Source organism: Lepidochelys kempii, chromosome 4 (assembly GCF_965140265.1).
Source record: "Lepidochelys kempii isolate rLepKem1 chromosome 4, rLepKem1.hap2, whole genome shotgun sequence".
NCBI lineage: Eukaryota > Metazoa > Chordata > Testudines > Cheloniidae > Lepidochelys > Lepidochelys kempii.
Genome location: NC_133259.1, coordinates 15,477,851 through 15,497,503, shown reverse-complemented (window position 1 = coordinate 15,497,503; position 19,653 = coordinate 15,477,851). Strand labels below are relative to the sequence as shown.

Genomic DNA, 19,653 nt, shown 5'->3' with positions numbered 1-19,653 from the left:
AGCTTCCTACTCGCTCTAGGGAAGTGGACTTTCCAAACTCTGGGCAAACTGGTTTGGCTCAAACATAAGTTCAACTTTTGATCCCATCGCAGAATGAACTAAAAAAAACCTTTCTGCAGGTTTGAAAACATTTGGGTAATGTTTTGCAGCTCAGTGAAGAATTGTGTACCTCTGCACTAATTGTTTTAATAGAAACATAGGGGCAGATACTTCTGCCAGTGTAAACTGGCACTGCATTGTAGACATCAGTGCAACGGACTTCCATGCCCATTCACCCATAGTAATGGCACATAGTAATTTCCAGACTGGTTCAAGTCATTTGTTTATTAAGTGAAACAGCCAATACCAAAAACTTCAGAGAAAGACCAAAAAAAAAAAAATCTCCATAATTTATCTAGTCGATTATTCAGTGCTATACAGAAGGGAAAATTCTTTCCTGATCATCCACACATGAGTCAGCTTACACACATAAGATTCAACACTATTAGCAAGTCTAACTACAGTGTTATGTTAAGTCAGGAATTTATTCAGTCCTTTTCAAATCCAATTATAGTTTAAGTCTATACCCTCCTGTGGTAATTAATTCTCAGAAGCTGTCTATATTTATTTGCAGCTTTAAATTTACTATGCCTGTCATTCATTTTGTCTAGTGACCCTTTTCCTTGTATCATAGATTAGATTTTGAACAAAGACTTTCACATGAGCTTGCAAAACTGCCTCTTTATTACTGTTTTTATAAAAAGAAGATTCCAAGATGGGCACTTATCCTGTAACTTCTGAAGCACATTTTTAAGGTAGATGTTTCTTCCAGTGGACAAAAAGATATTGGGGCCACTGGTCTGCTGGATGATCTCAGGAAAGTCATGCTGCTCTGTGCCTCAGTTTCCCCATCTATAAAATGGGAGTGATCATATTGACCATCTTTATAAAAATTTTGATGAAAAAGCACTACAGATGAAAAGAGGTAGGAACTATTATTAACAACTGAATTCCTTTTATAATATTCAATACCTCAAACAAATCTCTTAATTCTTTCAGAGTAACAGCCGTGTTAGTCTGTATTTGCAAAAAGAAAAGGAGTACTTGTGGCACCTTAGAGATTAATCAATTTATTTGAGCATAAGCTTTACGAAAGCTTATGCTCAAATAAATTGGTTAGTCTCTAAGGTGCCACAAGTACTCCTCTTAATTCTTCTCTTTTTCACACTAAATCATTCTATTTTTTCCAATCTTTCATCATATGTAAATTGAGCCACACAGCTAACCATTTACGTTGCCTTTTTCTGGACCTTTTCTGGTAGGAAATCCCTAACTACCACAAGAAACACTTTTCCCATGGTACTTCTTAACCAGCTGAAACCACAAGGCGTTTGAAGCCTCAGGAGAAAGCTTGCTCACGTAGGTTTTAGAACCACATTTTCGGCAACATTTCCTCTGAAAATTCTAGTGGCTAATTAGCTAGCCATAAAAAAGCAGATATGGATCCCAGAACTGCATAGGAGAAAAAAAACGCTTTTACTTTAATTGTGAGAAAAGACGGGGGAGGAGGGAGAGAAAATACTGTATATATTTACCATTTATCTGATCAGCTTCAAAAGCAACCAGAGTCAGGGAAGATCAAAATCATTGCAACCTCCCATAAAGCCAATGTTATTTTTGCAGTATTATTTTAACACAAGGAGAGGGAATCTAGTGTCCCTGTGAGCACAGAATCAAATAACTCTCAATGTCCCACATAGGAGGGATGAAAAAGCATAATTTCAGTCCATATGCAGCAGCAAAACCACTGTAGTCTTTATTGTCTTATCAGTCCAGTTGTGCCATGAATAGTCAAGTGAAGTGGACCCATTACAAGCAGATCTTACTCTCTATATAACAAAGCTAGCAAACATGAATCAAGCCAAGTATGAAGAATCTTCTTCTCCTCAACTATATTCATATAGAATAGTATGTATCAGTATTCAGGTCTAACAGATATTCCTACATGGTGACTATTGATAACTCATTACTTTACAATACTAACTCTGACAAGAGGCCTGAACGAATTGTGACAAAAACTGATAGTGTGACAAATCCAGCCCTGCTGTTACTCAGTTTGGTCCAATTTGCTATAGCACAATGGATCCCAAACTTTATTTGTTTAAGCACCGTCTTCTTAAAAAATTGTTGTGAGATAAACGCTCATGTACCATAGTCTGAGGATCCTTGCTGTGGTGAAAATCTCCAACGGCCTGTAAACTAAACTAAGACCCATAAGGTCTAGAGAATCTAGACAAGTTTCCAAATTTGGGGGTAGGGGGAGGTGTCTCTCCTGTTACCAAAACTTTGCCAATTCCTACTTATCTCTCTGCTGAACAATATTTTATTAGTGCCAACGTAACTACATATTGCATTTGTTTGCATTTTTATAGATAAGGCTAGAGAGAGTGGAGGAAAAGAAAAAAAGGAAATATATTGGCATCTTCTCTAACTTTTGTTTTCTCTTTTACAAGGGAAAAAGATGGGAACGAGGGCCAGCAAAAAAATATAGGGGTAGAATAGAATTTAGATACAGAAAAGTCCGACTCAATTTTCCAATCTGTCCTCTAACATTACAGGATTGTTCCCCTGACAATATTCCAGAGTGCTCTATCTCATCTAAGTCTAGTGAAAAGGGTTCCACCAGTTCCCACAGTCTAACGAAATTACGGTTAGGAAATCTTTTGTGATATCTAGCATAAATTTTCCCTTGCTCAGTTTCATTCCATTATTTCTCATTGTTCCTCCCGGAAACATTCTAATCAAGTCTTACATGCCTCTTTAGCTCAACCATTAATCTCAGATGTATAATTTTATCAAGAGCTTTTGGAAAATCAAAATATACTATCATTTCCCTGATCTGCGAAGGCAATCGAATTTTCAAAGAATTCCAATGGGTAAGTTAAGCATGACCTAAGTTAAGCCCCAGTTCTGCAAACCTGTGCATTTTACGTGAGTCAATGAGACTATTTATTTATTTTGATTTAAAAATATAAAAAGATGCCTATCCAAGGCTCTAGGCATCTTAACATCATTAATAATACAACAAAATCCCAACAGTATTAGAGAAATAATTTCACGGGAACTCAGCCAGCCAACCACCTACAAAAACTCCATTCTACTTCTTCAGTGTTATGGGAAGCATACCCTCAGCCTTCTCCAAAATTCCTATCAAACAGATGTCTTTTGCAGCATGCCTGGAAGGCCACCAAATTCAGTTTTTCTGGACCAAAGGGGGAGTCATATTCCAGAGTCCTGGAGCCCCTACAAAAAATGCCCTGCCAGTCACTTCCTCTCTTTTATGAGTGAGACCCGGTTTGGGCACTTAATCTGACTACAACTGCGGCAATATGGCCCGTGTTGAGAGGCAATCCTTCAGGTACGCTGGTCCCATGTCATATAGGGCTTTATAGGTCATAACCAACCCTAAAGTCTCTTGGAGGCCAACAGGCAGTAGATTCCACAGCACTGGTGTAATGTCATCACAGAGAGATGCCCCGCTCAATAAGGAAGCTGCAGCATTCACATGGGTGTAATGTTATATGTGTGCTTAAGCAGCCACAAGATTAGTGCCTAAATCGTTAACAGGGATAACAAAATCAAAATGTACTTCTTTAGGTGGTCTCCTATTACATCCTTTTGTATGGTTTCCAAGATGCTCTCCACCAATACCGTTAAATGTACCTGTCTCTAGATTCCTGCTTTGTCTTTTCGTGCATTTTGTCAAAAAACAGACCAACGGTATCATTTGTCACTTTTCAATCCTCAGGGAACCTCACCCAAATAGACAGAACTTTTAAATGCATGACTCGAGGAAAAAAAGAGTTTTGCTATAAATTACACTAATAGATGTTTTCATGAAAAATGCAATATGTGCTACAAGGTAAAGATGGTAGCTTTAAATGTAATTTTTCAAACTATTTATTACTATAGGATTTCAATCTAAAATGTACTCACTGCCATTTTCCCGTTGCGGTTGGCTTCCTCCCTTTCTGCCAATGCCTTCAGAAAATTATCCTTCAGTTCTTTTCCTGCACTTGATAACGTTCTAGAAAAACAAGGGAACATGTATTAATTATTATTATTATTACAGTAGTAATCAGTGGTCCGGACCCCATTCTTCTTGGTGCTGTCCAGATATATATTAAAGTAACAGTCCTGTTGTATTAATATTTATGGTATAAATGGGCCCAGAGAGTCAAAGGTGTTTACATGACCCTGTCTCTGGCATAACACTAAACTGCCAAACAGGGTTCAGGATTTTGAGTACAGAGACCTCAGCCTGCTTAGTCCCATGGCAAAGACAGGATTAAAATATTTTAAAACTTTTCTTAAAGGTACAGAAAAGAAGGGAAAACAGTTAAAGTAAAGTATTAAGTAACGCTTTCATTTTAACAATATCCCTTTTCCTCTTTTGCTTTAGCTGCAGGAAGTTTTTATAAGGAAAAAGACAACAGACAGTGCCCTAAAGAGCTTAATTTTTTGATTAAACCATTCTAAGTACCTTACATTCCTTACACAATAATTGTACATGTCATACCAATTTAAAAAATAATAATTTTTCATTAGCCAAGGTATGCTGTGTAGAAAACCTTGATTTATGATACTTTTATTTGTGTGATTCCTAGTACATCAGGATTAATGAAAACAAATATGTTACACCTAGGGAAGGTGTGGCTAATGCCATACTTACATAAGCATATCAATTGTCGTTAGCCTGTAGGTGCAAATTTAAACTTGGACTACTCTATACTTCACCTTTCAGTCAGCAACCTATCACACAGGGTACTGATCTGGTGCTCACTGAAGTCACCGGAAAGGCATTGGATTAGGATTATAGGGCACAGAAACACGTTATTTTATAAAGTGGAGAGAATAACAGCATTAGCACATTTTATTCAGGTTCTTGATGCTTCTGCTGGTTTTTCTACTTCTGTGCTATCAGGAGCAGAAGCAGATGGATACATGGAATCGGTTGTGTAAAATCATGCATTATGCCCATTCTGAATCTTGAAATGCTAACAGGAACAATGTCTCTTTTTGCTCCATAAAAAAATGAAACAAACGGTGCAGAAAAGTTATTAAATCCTAAAAATTACTTACTGGCCTTTTGAGTCCTGAAGAGGTACCCCAGAAATTAGACAATAATTAGGAATGAGAGCCTGACACCAGATAAAATAGAAACCCACACTGAACCTTTGACAAAACCTTCAACAAACAATTGCTGTTTTTAAACAGGTTATACAACTTTTATGGGTCTGATCCAAATCCACATGAAATCAATGGAATTTCTTCCACTGACTTAAATTTGCTTTGGATGAGGCCTTATAGAAGAGAAGAACATGTCTGAATCATAACAGACTCTTAGGTCCACGCTCTCACACCCAACTGATGTAGGAACTAATGAGATTTGTTCCCCTTTTCAATATTAAAACCTGTGATTGCTTATTGGACTCTTCTCTGTTAGGTTGCCAAAGGTCAAACAGTGCCTCCTAGTTCAGTGTAAGTCTGTAAACAAGACAATATTACAACTTTCTCCCACTGAAAATACTATCAGTGTGAATGTTTTAATAAAAGCAACTATATCTCTCAGACTCAAGTACACAGTGTACCATGTCAGGAAGGATCTCTTGTGTCAACTGCCTATTCCACAATGTTTCAAATAGAACAGTGTAATGAAAACTCAAGAAGGAAAAATAAATGGGGCATCAAAACATCCTTGTCCTATCTAGTTATTATTTCTAGCTTCCCAGACACTTCTATAGAATCCATGAGAAAAGTAAAGTTATCAACAGTAGATCAACATTTTAGATTTCAAATCATTTGAACCACTTTTCCAACAATTAAACCTTCAGAGCTTTTTATAACTATTTCTAAGTATGATATTATCTCTACACCAGAACATACTAGCATATAGCAAGCCATGTCTATTTCTGAAATCAAAATTGCAAAATAATCAGAAAAACAGTTAGATAAAAAGGACAAATTATCATAATCCTTCTAAACCTAACTCATTTGAAAAAGTAGGAAGCAGAATACCAAGGTACCTCCAAAATGCACAGATCCCCACTATCTTCCCACCATTATGAACATAAATCCAATAGACAGTTATTGCATCACCCTTTTAAGCACCCAAAATCATTAATATAATTATCTCAAATAGGCCCAACCTCTGATGTGGTCAAATAGCAATTTCACATACATATTATGGGACTGCCCATAATTTCAAACATGTGGGTCACAATTCGATGAAAACCTAGCCTACTCTATCTGGAGACACATATTCCCATCTACACAATTGAAAAAAAAAAGAAGACATTTATTCATATTTTTAACAAGATCAGCAACCACCACCAGAGAACCAGAAAAATGTAGGGCTGGAAGAGACTTTGAGACATCACCTAGTTCTTCCCCCTACGCTGGAGCAGGACCAAGTATGCATAAACCATTTTTGAGAGGTGTTTGTCTAACCTATTTATAAAAACCTCTAATGATGGAGATTCCACAACCTCCCTTGGCAACCTATGTGAGTAGCCAACTACCCTTACAGTTAGAAAGCTTTCCCTAATATTTAAGTGAAATCATCCTTGCTGCAGATTAAGACCATTACTTCTTGTCCTACCTTCAATGAACATAGAGAACAATTGATCACTGTTCTCTTTATGACAGTCCATAACATATTTGAAGACTTATCAGGTCCCCCTCACCTCAGTCTTCTCTTCTCAAGTCTAAACATATTCAATTTTTTTTACCTTTCCTCACAGGTGAGATTTCTAAACCTTTTATCATTTTTGTTGCTCGCCTCTGGACTGTCTCCAATTTGTCTATATCTTAAAATATGGCATCAAGAACTAGAGACAATACTCCAGCTGAGGACTCACCAACGCCAAGCAGAGTGGAACATCTATCTCCCATGTCTTATGTATGACACTCCTGTTAATACACCCCAGAATAATATTAGCCTTTTTTTTTGCAACTGCACTATATTGTTGGCTCATATTTGTGATCCACTATAATCCCCAGATCCTTTTCAGCAGTACTGCCACCGAGCCTGTTATTCCCGCATCGCATTTGATTGCATTCCCCCATTGCATTTGATGTGTCTTTCCTAAGTGTAGTACTTTGCCTTTATTGAATGTCATCCTGTTGATTTCAGACCAATTCTCCAATTTCTCAAGGTAATTTTGAATTCTAATCCTGTCCACCAAAGTGCTGGCAATCCCTCCATCTTGTTGTCAACCACAGATCTTATAAACACAGTCTCCACTCCATTATCCAAGTCATTAATGAAAATATCGAATAGCACCAGACCCAGGACCGACCCCGAGGGTCCCCACTAGGTATATCTCCACGTTTAATAGTGAATCATTGATGATTACTCTTTGAGAATGGTTTTTCAACTAGTTGTGCAGACACCTTACAGTAGTTTCATCTAGATCACATTTCCCTAGTTTGCTTATGAGAATGTCATGTTGGACTGTGTCAAAAGCTTCACTAAAAATGAAAAGTCTACAGCTTTGCCCCTATCTACTACAGTAAACCTGCCAAAGAAGGAAATTAGGTTTGCTCTGCAAGACTTGTTCCTGTCAAATCCATGTTGGCTATTACTTATCACCATTAAACTCTAGGTGCTTACAAATTGATTGTTTAATAATTCATTCCAATATCTTTCCAGCTATCAAAGTTAGGCTGACTGGTCTATAATTTCCCAGGTCCTCTTTGTTCCCCTTTTTAAAGACAGATACTATATTTGCCCTTCTCCAGTTTTCTGGGACCTCACTTATCCTCCATGAGTTCTCAAAGAAAATCACTCATGTTCTGAGCTTAGCTAATTCCTTGTGTACCCTAGGGTGAATTTTGTCAGGCCCTGACAAAACATCTAACTTGTCTGAACATTCTTTAACCTGTTCTTTCTTTATTCTGGTGTGTGTTCCTTCCTGCTTGTTGTTGATATTAATTGTGTAAAGCATCTAATCACAATTATTTTTTTAAGTGAAAACTGAAGCAAGATAGGCATTAAACACCTCAGCCTTCTTGGCGTCATCCATTATTAGCTCTCATTCCCTGATAAGTAATGGACCTACGCTTTTCTTCCCCTTCCTCTTACTGCATCTTCTTATTGCTTTTTATGTCCCTTGCTAGGTATAACTCATTATGTTCCTTAGCCTTTCTGATTTTGTCCCTACATGCTTGTGCTATTCTTTTTCATCCTTACCATCTTATTCATCCATAGCCATTTATTCATGTTCCCACTTTTTGTAGGATACCTTTTTGATTTTCAAGTAATTAAAGAGTTCCTAATGTAGCCATGCTGGCTTCTTACTATTACTATACTATTATTACTCTTACTGTCTTACTTCCACATCAGGATAATTTGCTGTAGTGCCTTTAATATTGTCTCTTTGAAAAACTGCCAGCTGTCCTGAACTCCTTTTTCCCTTAGGATTTTCTAACCATGGGACCTTAGTCACGAGTTCTAGGAGTTTGTTAAAATCTACTGTCCTTAAATTGCCATTCTCGTTCCTTCCTTTTCTGAGAATCATGAAGACTAAAATTTCATGATAACTTTCATCCAAGTTGCCTTCCACCTTCAGATCCACAACCAATTCCTCCCTATTAGTCAGAATCAAGTCTAAAATGTCTGCCCTCCTGGTTACTTCCTCCACCTTCTGAAACAAGTTGTTGTTCCCAACACATTTGAAGAACTTATTGGACATTTTGTGTTTTGCCATATGACTTTTCCAACAGATATCAGGGTATTAAGCCTCTCATTACTACCAGGTCTTGTGTTTTGGATATTTCTGTTAGTTCTCTAGAAATGGCTCGAGCATCACCTTCTCCTGCTTTGGTGGTCTACAGTAGACCCCCCACCTTATTCCCCCACATTTATCCTTACCCAGAGAATAAGACCCACAAGAAATAAAATCAACAATTACAACGTGGGCAAACAAAATATGAGAAATGTAACACATCACACTCTAGATTAGATAGACCTAAGACCCTTCGGAGGAGTGCTTGGTATTAGCTAATTAATTCCAGTAACACAAGAGAAAAGGTAAACAATGACTTTAAACTGAAATTACATTTCTCCTATATCTCGGAATGTGCCAAACACTCATTTGGAGCCAAATCTGTAAAGGTCACCCAGCTTAGTCAATCAAATATCCCAATGAACTTTGGGAAAGTCAGATTTGGGTATCCATATACCTATTGGCAAATAAGGGAAACAAGTAGCATCTATTTGACTGTGTGTATATAACAATTCTGCATGAAATACCCATGTGTTTGTCGCACTGTCAGCTGAGTGCTGATATGATACTGATATGTTTGCCACATCTTTTACTGACACTGAAGCATGGTTAACTTACTAGTATGAATATTACAGAATGCATTATTTGTATAAAGTGATGTCTGATTTTGTTATTGCTGTTGTTACATATTGCAGCTTAGCCTTATGCTTAGGACTGCAATGGTTCTCACTTCAGGCAGAAAGTACGCTGTTTCTAGAATTCTGCATTTGCTTTTGGACTGAGCTCCAGGCAGCAGGAACAATATGTTACTTCCAAATAGAGCCCTGGCTTTGCAGTGTACAAGGCCTGTGCTGGATCAAACAGACATCAGCATCCATGAGGAACGGGGCAGCCCATACTAATCTGCACCTTAATAAAATAGAAGCAGCTTCCAGACACTGAGCAGCAAAGTTTTAGCAGGACTGCTACTAGGAAATCTGGTAGGAAAAGGCTGCATTGGGGGAATTTGCCACCTTAAAATGTTATTACAAGGGAGTGTCATTGTCAGTCGATATCCATCTGGACTATCAAGGCCACTGTGTCATAATATGAGCAATAAAAGTTGTAAGTTACGTAAGTTACATAAGTGTAAAGTTACAATAAGTTACTAAGGTTCAGGCTCAGTGTTCATGCCAAGAAGAGGAGAGATTCACTCTAAGAAGAGGGTCCTTGGGCAGACTAGCATACCCATAATGACTAGAACCCATCAGACTGTAAAGCCTATTTCAAATCAAGGGATACATTTTTTTAAAATAAATTAAGAATCTGTGTCACTTTACCCTGAATAACAATATCATAGTACCCACAGCGATGCAAAAACTGTAAAATAACTATTCATGGACCTATAAGCATATAGAAATACTGCACCAAATTCCTTAGAGACTAACCAATTTATTTGAGCATAAGCTTTCGTGAGCTACAGCACACTTCATCGGATGCATACTCTGGAAAGTATAGAAGATCTTTTTATACACACAAAGCATGAAAAAATGGGTGTTTACCACTACAAAAGGTTTTCTCTCCCCCCACCCCACTCTCCTGCTGGTAATAGCTTATCTAAAGTGATCACTCTCCTTACAATGTGTATGATAATCAAGGTGGGCCATTTCCAGCACAACCCTGGATTTGTGCTGGAAATGGCCCACCTTGATTATCATACACATTGTAAGGAGAGTGATCACTTTAGATAAGCTATTACCAACAGGAGAGTGGGTTTGTGGGAGGCGGGGGAGACAAAACCTGGATTTGTGCTGGAAATGGCCCAACTTGATTATCATACACATTGTAAGGCGAGTGATCACTTTAGATAAGCTATTACCAGCAGGAGAGTGGGGTGGGGGGAGAGAAAACCTTTTGTAGTGGTAAACGCCCATTTTTTCATGCTTTGTGTGTATAAAAAGATCTTCTATACTTTCCACAGTATGCATCCTATGAAGTGAGCTGTAGCTCACGAAAGCTTATGCTCAAATAAATTGGTTAGTCTCTAAGGTGCCACAAGTACTCCTTTTCTTTTTGCGAATACAGACTAACACGGCTGTTACTCTGAAACCTGCACCAAATTCCTGCATGTAATCTTACGCAGAACACCATTGACCCAAGTACCTCTACTCATTTACTTAGTTTGAGCTAAACAAAATAAGCCAGTCACATAGACCAAATTAAGGGTGCCCAAGCTGGGGTTTGCACTGATTTAATTAAATTGGTTTAGAAATTGGGTTAAATTAAAATGGTGCAATTTTCTCATGTAGATAAGGCCTTGCATGCATTATGATTATTTTGCACACTCTTTAGAGTCATTTGGTATTAGCCACTGCTAAAGACAGGACTAAGTAGGTTTTATTTCCCCCTGGCATAGCAACTTTTACATTCTTAGAGTTGTGTTACTATTGTTTCAGAGAAAAGATCAAACACATTCCACTCTGAAAAAACTGCCTCACAGATAAACAGGCTGAAGATTTGGCATGTGACTAGCTTGGAATTCAGCAAGGCTACATAAATGTTCGTGCCATCTTCCTGCTGGGCTACACAAGCAAGTTCCCAAGGATGGGAGGGATGAAGGAAGGGAAAAGAGCTTGTGGTGAGGAACTCTGCAGCCCCCACCGTGCACTGCTCCTATTTAACTAGGTTTATTTAACACTCGGTGACCTGAAAAACCTTGTTTAAATAAATAGCCCCCAAAAAAATATTTCCTCAAAAAGCTGGAGTAAGTTCCTTAAAAAGTTGCAGGGTAACAAATTTGTATACCTGTGTGTAAATACTTCACTGCACGGAATCATGCAGTTTACCGCTGCCCTTGAAAAATAGGGTAGAAGCAACATCAATAAGCTAAAAATCAAAAATTGTGTTTAATTATTAGCCTGCAAGCTAGGTGTGTAATTATAGCATCACACAATAACCCTAACATGCAATGTGCTTATCACTCTCCACTTCAAACCACTCCTGCCATTCATTTCATGCCTCAATATATTTTTTGAAGGGGGTTTTACAATGCAGCCACTTTTTATGAGCTGGCATTATCATTGTGAAAGGCAGCCTCTGAAGGTAATTACCAAGTGCGCACATGGCTAAGTGTCAAATGAGTGGCAATTTGTTTTTTAGCTAAATACAGCATTGTTTGTTTGCTTTTTAAAAAAAAACATCTTCACAGATATTGATCCCTGTGTTGCAAAGGAAGGATAAAGAACTGACAACACTTTCAGGAAAGTCTGTCAGGAGATAATGTGGTTTCCTTAGGTTTCTTCACACTTGGCCTGATTCAGTACCCACTGAAATCAACATAAAGGTTCCCATTGACTGCAGAGGTACCAGATCAACCTTATTGTGCCTGATCCCAATTCTCCCCTTGGGCCCTTTCATTCCTCCTTGTGCACCTGTGCAAGGAGAGACATAATCTTGCCATGACTATATTTAGTCTTCCTTCAATTTTCAAGGTATTTAGAGCCTGCCCATAGTCACTCCAGAACTACATTTAAACACAGTTCATGTAAGCGGGGTTCTAAGTATGATTATTTCTATTACAGGGGCAGAGTCAGTAATCGAACTCCAACCTCTTCAGTTCTAGCTCACTGCCTTAAACACAAGACCAACCTTCCTCTCAACTTGAATAATATTGTTTCCTTGAACAGCACAGAGAAAGCGATGAACTGTGATATAAATTATTTAACCACGCTGTGCTATAGGACCCCTGTGGTTTATACCATACTTTGGTTGAATGGCTTATAAAATGATACTTTTTAGCAACCTTCTAGCAAATGCTCTTCAACGATAGTTCTTGAATTAACATTGCCCTATTTATTTCTTCTTCTATCATGAACACATATGAAAGGTTTTCCTGTGCAAACAGAAATGAGAGAGGGGAAAGCATTAGCCTCCCCGCTGCAAAGCCCTTCACTGTGGACAGTGCTTAAATGAAATAATGCAGCTCTGAGAAAATTACAGGCATACTTTTCAGCAGGAGCTGAATTGGGAAAGTAGAACCCTACGGGGGGGCAGAAGTCCTGCCTCTTCCTTCCTCTCCTTTCTTCTGGTCAGCAAATTTTTCCCTTTCTATTTTCGTTTTCTTTTAACCATCCATCCCCTTTAGCTGGCACAATGTACATTAGAAGACAGGAAAGTAAGAGCTGCATTCAGGGCCAATGATCTGTGAAGACAGGAAATTCCCTGAGTTTAGGAGGTGGCTCTTCCTGAGACTCAAGGTGCTGACATTCAGAGATGTTAACAACAAATTTGGGGGATTTGTCTTTATTTCCATAAATACATTTCTTGTTTGACAATACTTCATGTTGCTATTATGACACCATCTTTTCTCATGCAAACTCACTCTTAGTGTAAGACTGTGTCTATACTTCTTTTTCATCCTTATGGGGGCGGGGTGGTGGAGGGGGGATAAACCCAAATCTTTTCAGGTTTCCAGTTTAGAAGTCTTTTCCTGTACCTCCTGATGGGTGCTCATTCAGTCTTCAGCTATTGGGATGTTTATATATAAAGAGAAGAAAGAGTTCTTTTTGAACTAGGTTAGTATTCCTTGATTCTTATTTTGATTGGGCCAAGTTGCCTTTTTCATTTTGTTATTGTTCCCTTGGGTTTCATTTACTTGATTTTCTTACCTCTTACACCATGTGTTTTTTTTTAAAAAAACAGCAGTAGAGTCACAGTTGGAAATGAAGCAACTCAATTTCGGTTTTAGAAAGCCTGTGGACCTAGAGAATATTTTTTTATCAAATTGAGATAATCAGAAGAGCATCTAACAGTCCCACTGTTGTTTTTAAAAGTAGACAATATCTTCCAACTCAGCAGAAAGTCTGGCTAGTGTGCCCATTCTCATATAAGATGTTAGAAAGCAGCTGTGACTTATTTACAAACACCTGCCCCATAACTAACACACTCGCATGCATATGTTTGGAACTGTATTTTTATCTGTAATTCTCCCCCATCCTAAATCACAGACCGGAAGAAGAGGTTTGTGAAGCTTGAAAGCTCATCCCTTCCACCCACAGAGGTTGGCCCAATAAAATGTTTGCTTACTTTGTCTAATTTTTATTTTAAAATATTGAAAGTTTAAACCTCCTAACACTGAGCATTTCAAATGGTGAGTTCAAAGGTTGAATCACGACTTCAGCACTGATTGTACACAAAGTGCACTATCCTACAGAGGAAGTGCAGTCCAGTGGTTAGGGTACTAGCCTGGGAGGTGGCAGATTTGACTTTAACTCCCTTCTCTGTTGCAGATTGTGTTTGTGACCGTAGGCAAATCAATGGAAGTTAGGAGCCTAAATACCTTTGCGGAGCTGGACCTTAGTCTCTTCTGCTTCAGATCCCTAACTTTAAAATAGTAATAGTACTTTACGAGCTCAAAAGGGGTGGTATAAGGAGGATAAATAGATTTAAAAGATTGTGAGATGCTCAGGTCCTATGGTAAAGGGGGCCATACAAAAAGGAGTGATCCTCTGGTTCGTGTTCCATTATTTGAATTGTGAGTTTGAAAAAATCTATTTCTCAGTGAAGTGTAACGTCTTCTGCAGCTCCACAAAAAGCTGCTTATCTCCACAGCAAATTATGTCACGTGTTCCTCTGCAGCCACATGTAGTTCAGTCAGAATCTCCAAGTGGTTCTTGAAATGTATGAGTTTGAGCAGTACTGCTCATGCTATACCTGGTCTCTGGCAGAAGAAAGAGTCTAAGTTTGCCTGACACGTGTGACACATGCATGGTGCTGCTGAAACTTAGACCGGGATTGCCACTAACCATCCCAGCACCCAGAAAAAGGGGAAAAAGAAGAAAGTCTCCTCCATCTGACCAGCCACAAGTGGACGGGTTGAGGTGGGGAGAAAATGGAGAAGGTACGTTGGTGGGCAGAGACACAGGAAATAATCCTGGTGCCATGACTGGACACCACTGCATTTGTGCTATTTTTTGTCATGATGCTGTAACAATAGACCATGACATTAAGTTGACACGATGCCTTGTGATTACATTGTGAGTACGTTAGTTGATAAAACATTGAGGTTAAGAATCTCTCATCTAAATCAATCAGGTCTAGTGAATTAAACAGAATGATGAACAGGAGAGAAAATGTTAATGTCCTGGAAATATTGGGCCAAATCCTTTCCTCGGAGACCCAATCCTGCTCTCCATACTCAAACAAAACTTCCATTGAAATTAGATTATGGAGGGCAAGACTGGAGCCCAGATATGCATACGAGGCCCTCACGAAATCTACACGTATATCCAGAGGCAGAGTTGGACCATTATGTAAAAAATATTACTGCTGCATTTGAAAGAAAAGTGCTTTGTTCTCAAATAAGCATTGTGAGGGGCAGACTGAAGGGGATTTCTAGCTTCCAACACCTTCTTTGTTTCAGATTTGTCAAATACAGGACTTCTGCTGTATCATCCACTCTTGTATGTCACAATAAGCCGCAATGGAATGGACTGGAGCCTAAAATCAGTCTTTTTTAAATATATTTTCTCTGTATAGAGTATTCTTAAAAAGGTTTTATTTAATATTCTTTTAACTTAAAAAAATGCTGGGGGGGGTGGGGGGGAAGGGAGAGTACTTTTCTCCCTAGAAAGACCACATTCCCCAGGTCTTTCAAAGCTATTGTGAAGACATCAGCAAAGTGCATGCTGTCATGCTGAGAAGGACTGCATGGACTGCGAGAGATATGCTATTTGCAGATAAGAAACAAAACCAACATTCAAAGTGTACTGAAATGTCCCCTTTCAGTATCTTGTTTATTAGGGGCATCCAGGTCTTGATCCTAAACCCACTAAAATGAATGAAAAGGCTCAATGATTTCAATCAGGCTCTCAAGACATAGCTTTAAGTTTACAGTAAGAAGTAACAGTAATACCCATCTTTATGATGGAAGAAATGGGCCCAATATTTGCTGGTCACTGTCTGAAATTTTTGGAGCTGAATCCTATCCCCATTAAAGCCCACTGCAACCCCACCCCCGACTGAACTCCTACCTGCAAGATTCTGCTCATGGTGTGTGGTTCTGCACATAGGAATGTGTAGAAGAGCTGTATGCATATACAGTATATTTCTATTTTGCTAAATGTACCATTTGAAATACATTTACATTATGTGACTCTGTTACAAATGACCTATCCTTTATCAGAAGTAATTGGATTAGGAAGTTGTTTTTTTTTAAAGTTTAAAACTCTTAGCCATTTTGACATTTTTGGCATGTATTCAGTTGAGAAATCTGCTGTAAAATATTTGATTGCTACTTACATAATCCAATGTACAGGAAATATCTTTGTAAGGGCCTTAATACCACATATTTTATTGTTTAATGAAATGAACAAGTAATTCTAAAAACTACACTTACTACATGATATTCGAAACTCCATGGAGTAAATGATTTTTTAAAAAATATTACGGTTGCTTATACCCTTCACTTGAACAGTTTCCATGGTTATCCCAGCTTTGGCTTGCACTGAGAAGCCCACACCTGACAAAACATTGGCACCGTTATTTCGAACAGTTAACAGAGAGCTACCAGCAACATGGCCCTGTCACTTATCCAACATTCACAACCTTTAAAAAAAGAAAGTTCCTTTATCAGCTCAGGGCTAAGTTCATAAAAACCACTGTTGCCAACTTTAAAAAAAAAAAGTATTTGAGAGTGTTGCCTAATGTGGTTAACATAGTTTACAATATATCAAGAGATGACTTTGTCCTGAATATTATACTTTTTAGATTAAAGGTAAAGAACACTATTAGCAGTCCTTACTCAAGCAAAACTCCTATTGACTCCAGTGGGAGATATATGTTGAGAAAAGATTGTGAAGGGATACAGTGTTATTTTCACCTAGGACAATTTCATATTTTTTAGCAATGCCAACTATTAGGGAATAGATCTAGCTTTATAAAAACACTCCTGATGAAAAGGGCCACATATGAGCTAAGCATTAATATTGTTATAAGTTTTTTAATGATAATAATTTTATTATTATTTATTTGTGTTGCAGTAGCACCTAAGAGCCCCAGTCACAGACCAGGACCCCAGTGTGCTAGGCACTGTACAACCAAGCCCACCCATACCCCAAAGAGCTCACAATCTGAAAGGCAGATGTTGATATTGCACAAAGATAACATGAAGATGTCTTGATCCAAGTGGTCAGTTTTAACGATAGACTAACTATTATGGTTCAGTTAAAAACAGAATAACTGTGAAAACAAAGTTTTAAGAACACAGGCCCCGATCCTGCAACATGTCATGCACGACATTGGGTCTACAGTAGGCAGCAGGCTGACTGTGCACTGCAAGGGACCATAAATATTAATTTCTGGGTATAGTTACAGTATAGTACAATAGTTGTTTTCAAGATGCAATTCAAAATATTGAGTTTCACATACTGGATTCTCTGAAGTTGCTTATACTTTATTTGTCATGAAACACACCTTTTGCAGGGAAAAATTTAATCCAGCACTTCAATTTATAGACTTTGTTTCTGACACATTAACAGTAACCCAGATCCTTAGCACAGCTGGGCAGCAGAGTGCAACTCAGAAGCATGGAAGGGTATTTCAAAATTGGCTGTAAACCACTTTGTGCTCTCCCAATCCTGGACTGACTCTGCACTAAGCCAGTGCCATGGCATAAGTTAGAGCAGACTTCAGACCTAGAGTTGGCTTCCAACTGTCCCAAAGGGAGGAATGTGTAGGAGCCTGCTCTGTGCCATCGAAGGAGGTTCTCTTCTATTTGGCTGATCTATACCAGCTTTAGGGCCACTTTGCACTGGCAGTGCATTGTAAAAAAGCCACAACAGAATGTGAGCCACCATTTCTTCAGTGGAGAAGATCAACTTGCAACTAGGTGTGTTTGGGTGTCTTCTCCACATTCACGTATCAGGCTGTCCTTCATTTTCCATTTGTGTACTAGGTAACTACAATTGCCCACATGAAGTTCGCTGTGATCCATATCTTAGCGGGCATGGTGAAGCCAGGTGGTTAGTCTGTATGATCAATGATGAGGTCTCAATTCTTGACCCAACTGTTTTTCTCACACCCACTGAAACTTGTCTTTTAGTGACAGTCCCAAGGTTTTGAGAGTTTTGGCCACTAACAAGGAGTTCCTAGACTTAAGGTGGCATCTTGGGGTGGAGGTCTTCGTAGATGGGCAAGTCTGCATTTGTTATCCTACAGTTGTATTCTCACATTATTGCTGCTTCTCTTTGGAGGGATGGCGGTAAGATACATGCGAGGACTGGGAGCCAGACTGTCAGTATTCACTTCACCACTCCTGTGACAATTCTCAAAGCAGCATTCTGTTGCATGTCCAAGGCCAGGTAGGGTAACCTTAGGGCTAATTTGAGCCACCAGAGCAACACAGGGCAGGCTTAATTGCAGGGCAGGATCTGGCACCATAATCATTGCTGATAATTGCAAAAGTGATACTAAAAAAGGTATGTAGATGGCGGTTAACGATTGTAGCAATGGAGTCACCCAAAAGTATCTCTGCATTCACTCGTGAAGTTTTCAAGACATTTTGGACTCTAAGGTTTTCTAACTGCAGCCACTCTTTTATAAAGATATATGTGTGGATGTGGTTGTGGGAGCCTCTAATCTTGTTACAAATATTTTTTCACAAGTGGTTTGGGGGAAAGAACCGTAAATCAAAACGAAGCAACTCAGACATCAAACCTATGAAAATTACATGAATCTTTGGATTGTACTGTACAAGACGCTTACTATAAATTTTACCTTTTTAAGAACAAATAAGAACATTAATCCATTTTAAAGAAAAATAAAGTACCTATAACTATTATGCATTTTAACAGCATGAGACAACAGTTTTGGCAACATATTAGAACTTGGGTTTGGGATATTATTAGTAATGGAGAAACTTATCCATGAAAATAAAGTTACTTATCAAGATCTGGACTCTACTTGTTGAATATTCACAACAGAATAGATCAGCAAGAAACCTCAGTACACTTGCCACCTTTCCCCAACAAAGTCCAATGTTTTAACTAGCCATGCAAACAGAGGCCCTGATCTTCCTTCAAGTCCTTACTCAAACCAAACTCACCCTGATTTCAAAAGGAGTTTGGACTGACAAAGAACTACCAACTCTTAGCCTTTAAATAGAACTTTCCATCCCTAGATTGTAAAACACTTTACAAAGTAGATATCATAAACACTATTGTATAGATGGGGAAACTGAGGCACAGAACGGTTACATCATTAGTCCAAGGTCATACCTCCGTGCTTCCAAATCCATTGACGGCTAGGGGACTTAAGCATATGTTTAGTGGATCAGGGTCAAAGTGCTCATTCTTTACAGGATTAAGTCCTTGATATACAGTTGGCCAAGAATGGCTATATGCAAGGACACTGTTAAGACAAATAATACGCTATGATAACTTATTACTGAATTGCAATTTTCATTCATGCTATATTTTCAAAATTCTTCACTATGATAGCATGGTAAGCTATTGTAGTGATATTTTCAGTTATCTATTAGCAAAAATACTTTAAAGTTTTATACAGCTTTCTATCTGAGAAACTCCAAGTACATAATACAAATAAACATTAATAGGTTTCGCCTCAAAACATGCCATATAGGGTAGAAATGTATTTTTATCACACATTACAGATGAGAAAACTGAGCCATGGAGATTCAGGAACTTCCCCATGGTCACACAGAGAGCCCCACCTGAGAGGGAAACAGCACACAGGAATCCAGACTCCCAGTACGCTGCTGTGATCACACAACCATCTTTCTTCCCCATACACAGATGCAGGACTCTTAAGCTACATCTGCTCTGTGAAGCAGGAGCACGATTCCCTTGCTTGTGTTCACATACCTGTGATAACGCTCATCGAGCTAGTG

General features: G+C 38.5%; 1 protein-coding gene across 1 annotated transcript in view; it reads right to left on the bottom strand.

The window, feature by feature from the left end:
• The window catches only part of CFAP299 (cilia and flagella associated protein 299), a 395,565-nt gene that overhangs the window by 249,272 nt on the left and 126,640 nt on the right, over nt 1–19,653 (bottom strand). Inside the window, exon 3 of the mRNA XM_073340486.1 lies at nt 3,976–4,066. Coding sequence (XP_073196587.1) covers nt 3,976–4,066 — 91 coding nt within the window. The remainder of the gene's footprint in view (nt 1–3,975; nt 4,067–19,653) is intronic.